This window comes from Triticum urartu, chromosome 3, assembly GCF_003073215.2.
Source record: "Triticum urartu cultivar G1812 chromosome 3, Tu2.1, whole genome shotgun sequence".
In the NCBI taxonomy this organism is placed as follows: Eukaryota; Viridiplantae; Streptophyta; class Magnoliopsida; order Poales; family Poaceae; genus Triticum; species Triticum urartu.
The window spans coordinates 644,881,672-644,891,446 of record NC_053024.1 but is presented as its reverse complement, the minus strand read 5'-3'; the positions used below and the strand labels follow the sequence as shown (position 1 = coordinate 644,891,446).

General features: G+C 40.9%; 1 protein-coding gene across 1 annotated transcript; it reads left to right on the top strand.

Annotated features, from left to right (window-relative positions):
* On the top strand, nt 1-7,920 carry LOC125545635 (ubinuclein-1-like). Its single transcript, XM_048709648.1, has 13 exons — nt 1-722; nt 1,070-1,156; nt 1,228-1,320; nt 1,857-1,933; nt 2,522-3,086; nt 3,353-3,446; nt 3,534-3,646; nt 4,121-4,207; nt 4,960-5,082; nt 5,199-5,333; nt 6,185-6,232; nt 6,877-6,978; nt 7,342-7,920. The coding sequence occupies exons 1-13, from the start codon at nt 405-407 to the stop codon at nt 7,693-7,695; spliced, it is 2,196 nt and encodes a 731-aa protein (XP_048565605.1). The 5' UTR covers nt 1-404; the 3' UTR covers nt 7,696-7,920.
* Nucleotides 7,921-9,775: the final 1,855 nt, after the last annotated feature.

Sequence of the window (9,775 nt, the reverse complement as noted above, 5' to 3'; positions counted from 1 at the left end):
TACCGTAAGTCAGAACCTAAAGCAGGTCAAGGAAGGAAGAATAGGTCCAAAGCCCACGCGCGGCACCCTCCTCCAAAACCACGAGCTAAACGGCGGCGAGGGCACGAGCCAACGGCGACGAGAAAGCTACACAACCCGGCGGTTATCCCACGCCCCACCCCGCCGTCCCGCATTCGCTCCCATCCCCGCGCCACCCGCCGCCTTCTCCCCGACCGAATCAGAGGGCCTCCTCGGCTTCTCGCCTCCTTTAATCCTCTCCCCACGCGAAACCGTGGGCGCTCTCGTCTCCCTCTGCTCCTCGCTCCTCCGCCCCGTGGCACCCGGCCCTCCAAAACCCTAGCCGTCGCCGCCTCTCGATCTAATGCTGTGACCTCCCGACACCGTCCCCGCCTCCTCGCGTCGCGATGGAAGGCCCCGTCCCTGCCCCCTCCTCCTCCTCCGCCGCACCCGCCGTCGCTAGGGTTCCGGCCGCCGCGCCCTCCGCTGCCGCGGCCCCGCAGCCTCTCGCCGCGCAGCAGGCGCCTGCCGCCGCGGTTGCGGGAGCAGCGGCGGGGTGCCGCAGGCAGGTGTTCTCCGTGGAGCTCCGGGCCGGGGAGACCACCATCGTGTCGTGGAAGAAGCTGCTGAAGGAGGCCGGGCACGCGGCGGCCCCACCGTTGCAGCCGCTGGCAGTGGTGCCCGCGGAGCCTGCAGTTGCCGCACAACCGGGCCCGCCTGCTGCGGTAAGCAGTGCTCCTGCTTTGGGTGTTGTCTGTCTGTCGTTTGATTTGGGTGTGATAGTTTGCTGCTCAGGTTTGCTCTGCAATTAGATGCATAATTGCATCTATGTTCTCGTTTTCCCTGACCAAGTAGTTGTAAGGGCGTTGCACTAGAAGCAAACTGTGCCATATTTCAGTAGTTCAGTGTCATTTCCTACTGTCTTTGTAGTTCATGTAGTTGGTTATGCCAACCTTATCATTCCCACATACATTGCTCTTCGCCAAGCATTTTGGTTTCACATAGTGTATGCTGAACATTTGAGGAGTGCTCTGTGTGTTTAACATCTAGTTTATTATACTATTCAAATCAGGCACTCCCTGCAGAAAATGACCCAGAGGATCCAGCGCAGCCAAATCGGTTTAATGCCGTTATCGAGAAAATCGAGCGCCTTTACATGGTAACGAATGATGACATTATTTGACTCCATATTGCCCATGCACCGAGTTCTGACTCTATTCAAATTGCCAGGGTAAACATAGCAGCGATGAAGAAGATCTTGATGATGTACCGGACGACGATCAATATGACACTGATGATTCTTTTATTGATGATGCTGAATTGGTCGGTTTCTCAATTCTACTTAGCCCTCTTTTATTGATGATTCTTCGCTGATCTCATTGATGTGCACTGCACTAATAAACTTCTACTTGCTGTGTATATTGTGGTGTAATCATGCAGAGATGATATAACATTCTCATCTTCACCGTCATTGTGCACTCCGTTTTTGCTATCTGTTGTATCTGCCTGAACTCTTAGTTTAGTGCTAGGATGAAAGCAAAATATTTTTTATTAATTTGATTTGACAACGCCATGGCCCTTTCTGCATTGCAGTAGTAGTTCATTCTTTGTATAGTGTATACATATAATGCAACTTGTATGTCTTGAAACGATTGCACTGAATATTCGCAGCATATTAGATAATTCTTTGTCTAATTACTTACACCGACTCAGTTTACCTCATGGTAGGCAGGCTTATAGAACTTATCCTAGTACGTTGACATGTTGAAACATTTTTTCTTCATTGCTAATTCATTATATGCATCGAGAAAGAATTGTCACTGATTGGTGTCAGCTTTTCATGTTTCTTATGCTTGCAGGATGAATATTTTGAAGTTGATAATTTGACGACTAAGCACACTGGTTTTTTTGTTAACAAAGGGACATTGGAACAGATGTAAGGTTCCTCAATTTTTTTTTGTTATTATTTAATAGAAAATTCATGCCGTCACTTCTTCTGTGAGCTAGCAGAGTACATCCATGCCATCATAATTGATGTCTGTTCTTTTTAGTATGATATCTTGCTGGATTGCATGGGGGCCACCTGTTTGATTGCAACAACCTTTCACCATTTAGTCTGTATACAATGTCTATTTACCCCACTGTTCGATTTATCACAAAATACTTTGGCTGCAATCGCTAGTGCCTTTTCTTTAGCTATTAACTATACAATCTTGAGCTGTCTGAAATAAGGACACAGCATGTTACAACTGTGGCATCTAAGGACAAGCTTATAATAATTAAATGTACTGATCAAACTTGAAGCAAAGCATGATTGTGTTGGTTACAGCCCTAGCTGGAACAACACAAACAACGGATGAAAGAACGAGGTAATAATATGGGGGCAATTTTCATATGTAGCAGCATGGATGTTCTGAGCCAGTTTTATTGAATCAGCAGATCAGATTGGCAGCAACACAATTTTACTTATGCACATGCATTACATATATGTTAGCATGGATGTTACATCAACCATCTTTTGCAGTGAACCTGGTACATCAGCAAATGTCGCGCCAAAGAAAAGGAGAAGCAAAGACCAGTCAGTTGATCGTATTGAAAATAGTCAGGGTGCTACAGGTGATTATTTGAAGTCTGGGAAAGCAAGCGGTCTGAAAAAAGTAGCTACTGGCAATGGTGAATATTACCATGAAGGCAGCAGAGTGGTGAAGACTAAACCCAGCACAACCGGAGTCCTAAAAAGGAGATCGACTGATTTTGCCACAGGTGTTGATTCTACAAAACGTACAAAGATATCTAGTAAGGATGTGTCATATTCCTCTTCAAAAGAGCTAAAAGACCTAGAAAAGTATAAAGCTCCGGCATTCCAGCCTACTGATTTTGGTAATAAGTCAACAACCAGTGAGACATATGACTACGCTTCAGTGTACAGGGATAAAGATCCTTCAACACAACTTGATTTTCAACAAAAACAGACTTACAATGGGGAAAATGAAGATCCGACCAACAAAATATATCGCAAAGATATAGCTGGAACGAACGACTTCTCTAGCATGGATGTGTCTGGTGCTGCCTATCCTACACAAGCAATGGTAAGAATTATATCCCATTTACTGTTCTAGAGAACACATTTGCATAATAAAATACTCCCTCCGTTCACATTATAAGATGTTTTAACTTTTTCCTGATTCGGATGTATATAAACGCATTTTAGTGTGTTGGTTCACTCATTTCAGTTTGTATGTAGTCCATACTGAAATATCCAAAGCATCTTATATTTGTGAATGGAGGGAGTAAGTAATAACCATCAAACTGGGCTGGGATGCATGCTAAGTCACATTTTGTTTTGATTTTTCAGCACCTGACCACTGGCAGGGAGAGTGCAGGTACCAAACCTAAAGGCACTAGGCTTGAGCGAGCCATTCGGGATCTCCAAAAGATTGCTGCTAATTGTGAGTATTATATCAGCCCCCTTGAATATCTCTGTAGACTGTAGTTGCGCCGGAAGTAACTGTAGGTACTTGAAATTTTCCTTGCAGACAAATCGCCAGCTATTGATATTAGTGAGGCTGACCCAAATGTTCAGGCATCAGCTCAAAGACGCTTGCCTCCAGAAGTAAAGCAAAAGCTTGCCAAGGTTGCAAGGCTATCGGTATGTAGCAGCACCACCAGTTTTTCTTGTGATTCAAATGCATCTGAAATGCTGAAGTATGAATGTTCGTATTCCATGTGATTTCTTATTTATGTACATTCTTGACTAGTGAAGTTCAGAAAAAAATGTTAACCTTATATCTTTTGAAAATTAATGTTTATAAACAGAATATATGTACAGACACATGTGTCGTACTGCTTTTCATTCTATGAACTTACATTTTACAGGGCGTTTTATACTAGTGGTAATTGTTTATATTTTTTGTGATACCATAGTTAATTATTTCAGTATGAATTAGTGTGGCAGTAGTTCATTTGTACTAATTGATCTTCCATTTTTTGCAAATAAAACTTACAACACTTGGTAAACTATGCAAACACCTTTTGATTTCTCACTTCAGTGAACTTTAAAGCTGTATTGCTTGAATTTGAATGGTATAGTATTGCTAGCTGTTTGTAATATTGTTGTTTGCAGACAAATCATGGAAAGGTACAAGAAAATGAGTTGATGGATCGGCTCATGGGCATAGTTGGACACCTTGTTGTGCGTAGGACACTGAAGGTGAGTTGTGGTCTTATATGGAAGTAAGTAGCCATGTCGTTGGCGCTTGGCTCCTGAATTTTTAGTAGATGTGTTGCTTTGTTCCGAAACATGTCTTTTGTATATGCCAAATTGGAAAAAGGAAGAATGTTACTTGCTTTGTCATGATCTCCAGTAAGTAATGTAAACCATCATTTCTATAGAAATATAATATCCAAACAGACCACAGGATATTATGTTATGGAGGAGCTTTTCGGGGTCTAATATTTTATTGTTTTCAAATGATCTATAATGTAAATAGTTTTCTATGTGTTAGTCTTTACTCTTTAGTAGTCAAAGTTACAAGAATTTGACTTAACACGACTTAAAACATCATGTATATTAGAACATAGGTAGTATATGCCAATTACATTCGGTAGTATGTTTCAGTTTAGTACATTTCTCATCAAATTAGAGAAAGTATAATTAAGAAGTGAAAAAAGCCTTTTCAATACTTAGTTGCCGTTGTGAAAGTTTGTTAGAAATGAACAATAAATTGGCTACAGAATTCGAACACTACAACTACCACCACCATGAGTAACAAATCTACTGTCTGGATGCGCTGCAGTAAAAACAAAATGAGATGTTGCTAGTCTTATTGTCCGTTAGTCTGTAGTTTCTAAATCATGCTTATGTTGGTATTCTATGTGGTGAACTGATCCTGTAAGTGACTGTGGCACAGTCATCCTTTGTGCATCGCTTATTTCCATCTAACTCATGTTACTTATGAACAGAGAAACATGAAGGAATTGGTAAAATCAGGACTCTCTGCTAAACAAGAGAAGGCTGGTAGGCTGCAGCAAGTAAAAATGGAGATCAATGAAATGGTCAAAGCAAGTATGGCTGCCAAGGCCAAGGTAAAGATATATCTCATTATATAATAAGTACAAAACTTCCATTATCTTCCTGATGTTAACTTTCGTGTTTGTTACTTTTGATGTTAAATGCTCTTTTTACTTGTATGTGCTGCCAGGTCAATGAACAACAAGATGGCTCAGCTGATGATTTTCAGACTGTCACTGATGAAAGAAGAGATTTGAAAGGAAAGTCTGCAATGGATAGTGCACTGGAGGACAGAATATGTGATCTGTATGATCTGTATGTTGAGGTATAAATCTGTAATCTTATCAAATTTTGGTGTTTGGACAAATTGCACTGTTGTTGATCAATTTTGTTTATTTACAAGGATGCAAGAGGGGGGTTAGTACCGAGGTTACCTGTTTAGAGCCTATGTAGTCAACTCTCAGTAGAAGGTTCCCTCGGAACAATTATTATTTATTTCAAGCTATTTCGGATCTTTCTGTATCTTAAAAAAAATCCGCAAAGTAACAGTAGGATGAAAAATAAAAGGAAGTGTAGTCATGCTCTATTAGGTCCCCCCCCCCCCCCCCCCCCTCGATCCTATGGTGTCGCTGTCACGTGCCTCCCACTGAACATATATGCTCTTGGACTCAGCCATGATTTACCACACATGAAAAGGCATAATTTCTCTTCTCTCCCATAAGGCATAATGTCTCCACTCTCCCATTTTCTCATTTACGTCCTCGCTCTGCTTTTAACTCTGCAGTAATGAAATCTCTCCCCCCATCTCCCTCTCTTATTGTAACCCTTGCTCTGCTCCATTGTAAGTTCGAAGTAGACACAAATATTATCCTTACTAATTCAATATGGAAATAAATAAGAACTTTCGAACATACATAATGCTGTCCAGCTATCCATCAGGGAATAATTGAGAAATTGATTTTTTTTGTCACAACTTCTTTTGGTTCTTATTTATTTCTTAGTACTCCCTCCGTCTGGAAATACTACATCCCTTTTTGTCCATTTTGATGACAAGTATTTCCGGACGGAGGGAGTACCATTTAATAGCAAAACATGTAAAAGTGGGTTCAGTGAGATTCTAGCTTCATTCCTCGTAGTTTAGTTAAGTTGACAAATGTCTCCCTGCGTGCTTGTCAGGGTATGGATGAAGACAAGGGTCCTCAAAGCAGGAAACTATATGTTGAGGTATTAGCCCTGAGCTCCTGAACCTTTAAATTTTTTTCTTCATTTTGTATGTACTATGTAGAGATTTTAATCCCGGCCCTCAGTTTTTCACCATCACTCAAAACTTGTTCAGAAAATTTTGTCACCCCTCTCTTGTATAAATATTGTTTCCTCTAAATAAAAAATGCTCTTAGGGCCTCCCCTCAGTTTCTTCAGTTGAGAAAATTGTCACTGCTCATCAGCATTTGTGAGTTTTCTTGTAGTGCTTTCATTTGGGAAGAGCAAGGCCAAATTGCTGTTATATTTAGTGTAGCAAATAACTTTTTCAGCCAAAAGAAATAGTATAACTTAGGTAAATGTGTAGTGTCCATTCTGCTTGTTATTTCAGTTTGCATCATGAGGTGGTATCATTGGTCTTATATTCTTCCAAAATTTTCAAAGAATGCCTGTAAATGCTTTTACAATAGGCAGTTTTCAGCTGTATACTCTGTCAATATTTATGTGGATTGTGGTCTGTGATTTGCCAAGGGGTTTTCAATATAGGTTTTGAGTAACAGAGTGAGGCTCTGCTTTTCAAGGAGCTTTGTTATGGGTGCCCAATTTATCTTATGAGCATCTGCATTTATCTTTAGTATGCTTATATGATACTATTTTCTTGGGACCAGCTTGCAGAATTATGGCCACAAGGTTACATGGATAAATTTGGAATCAAAGATGCCATATCTAGATCAAAGGAGCGAAAGGGAACATTACACAACCAACAGAAGGTATCATTGTACATGTCCTTTTTCCGTATTTACTCTAAATATTCATGGTTAGAATTACTCCCTCCATCCCATAATATAAGAGAGCGTTTTTGACACTACACTAGTGTCAAAAACGCTCTTGTATTATGGGACGGAGGGAGTAAATCAGATGCAGCATAATGGTGAGCACATATGGGTTGAAACTTGAAAACATCCCATGATAGTGTGAAACCTGTTATCTTATGAATTGTCGTATTGCAATTATCAGTTGCTATTTTGCTGGAGAACTCATTTGCGTAATGTAGCTTGTATCTACTCTTCGAAGTAGAGTAAACTGCACAAGATGAAGCTTACTGGTTTTGCTGTTATTTTCAATTAAACCAGGTTCAGAATGAGGAGAAACTGAAGCGGAAAAGGCTGGCTGCGGCAGCGAAACTGCCAGATAGCTACCCTGTTGTAACACAAAGCACAGCGGCCGTGCAAGTCGCACATCCATCCATGTCCAACCCCGTTACAACATACCCTGTGACCGACTATGGACAGAACCAGGTCCCGAAAAGTCTTGAAAGGGTTCGCGAAACTAGCTCAAGTGCAATAGCTGACGAGAGCAGCAAAAATGCTGGTGACATGAAGAAGAAGAAAAGGAAGTCGGATCCTGATGTTGTCGATACACAAGCCAACATTGTTACCATGCCCACCGTGCTTGGTCTCCCTTTCTATGACCAACAACCAAGCTGATTATTTCGCTGTGACATCAGATTACTTTATTTCTGCTCGTAAACTTTTGGGGGGTGGTGTGAGAAAATACCCCTGTAGAGAGAGCATGCCATTTTGTAATCTCTCCCGGTTAACAGAGTTCGGTTCGACCCCTTTGTATCGGTCGTAACTTGTAAAGCATGAGTTTATCTGTTACCGTTAAGATGTAAATTCAGATCGGGAATGTGGTAGAATTGCCCTTGTGTATTTCGAAACCAGTCCGAGACAACCCCCAGGGAACAGCGCACAGATTTGATTTCCTGCCCCATAAGGCCTCTTTTGGTTCATAGAATAGGATTATCGTAGGAATAGGAATCTTGTAGGAAATGAGATGACATGTATCTCAAATCCTATGAGTAGGAATAGGAAATAAGATGTCATTTGGTTGACATCAAAGGAATTTTTTCATTGAGTTTAGGCTCATTTTTATTTTCCTATGAAATGTGGAGGATAGGAACCAATCCTATGTAGGAATATGAATCAATTCCTGTGAACCAAAGAGCTCTAAAGGAAAAAATCCTATAAGAATCCTATCCTCTAGAATTTCTATGAAATTCCTTCAAACCAAAGGAGGCCTAAACATGGGCAAACTGGGGAGCAAAGAAGCACTGGTTTGCTCCAGGTTCCATGATATAGCAATCAAAAAACGAGGAGCCTGAATCAACATGAACCGAATTCTCTTGTAATGTTCGTTAGTCAGCATAGTAGCTTATTACTTCTGCCAAACTAAATACGGATTTTAGGGTCAAAATAGTGTATTGTAAAATCCCAACCTAATTTGAAATTCAATCCTTATATTTACACGAAAGCTTTTACATTTTGAAATATATATAAACAAGGGGAAAATGCATTTTGTACTATTTTAGTCTGCATCCATCTTGGACTGTATATGTTCATATCCATGTAACCATTGGCTGGACTTACAACAACTGCTGAACCAAGTTGTGTTCAAGTTATCTGATAATTAGATGTTGAAATGTATCCTGGAAATGTGAAGTTCATTGGTGAACAATGCAATAAGTGAAATATACTTAAATAAAAATTCTATCATTATCTATGGAAATGCCAAATAGCGGAGGAGATGTGTGGAGGGGCGAGGCTCGGCGGTGTAAGGGTTGAAATTTATCCTGAAAATGTGAAGTTCATTGGTGAACAATACAATAGGTGAAATATACTTAAATAAAAATTTTATCATTATCTATGGAAATGCCAAATAGCGGAGGAGATGCGTGGAGGGGCGAGGCTCGGCGGTGTGAGGGATGGCCCTCCCGGTCGCTCACTACTCGACACATAGGTGGCATCTAAGGGTGGATTAACAAGCTACCCGGCTCATTTAACTTAACAAGCAAAAGCCCTTGCTCGGCTCGCCTGTTTGAAGTTCGTTAAGCTTGTAAGCGTTGTTAATGTGCATTACACAAACATCTAATAGGCGTCCGAATTCTTGAATAATTTTTTGCCACAGTAATCAAATGCTAGATAATGGAAGGAACCATTCGGTGGCATGTTCAGCACATTCTTCACCAAGTCCATGCATCCAGGAGCTCGACGTTGCTGCAGGTGCTCGCTCGTTGAGCCTACACATAGAGGTTGGAGACGGGGAGAAAGGGGAATGGGAGATGGTCGGCGGTTGTCGACGACGAACCGTACACAGCTGGAGGCGAGCAACAGTGATGCTCTTAGGCGGTGGCGGTCGAAATCCTAGCCATTCTGTCATCGATTATTGATAACTAGTAGAATACTCGTGTGTTGTCACAGGCCATAAATTTTTTTTTCGGTTACACATATAAGCATAATATACATGTATAGAAGTGATAACCATAGCAATCAAAAATCAATTGAAGTCCGCTTCACTTGCGATGTAAGTTCATAAAAATCTAACTGAACGATGTGTACATAGAGAGCAATGATCAGTTGTTTTTCTATTACAAACTAAGATTTACTTGCGTACAATAATGTGAGGAATGTTGTCTTTAGCTTCATTTGCATGATACCATATGATTCGCATCCCGATATTCATAAGCAATAAATTGTAGGCTACCTATAGGTTACTTGGATGGTCTTC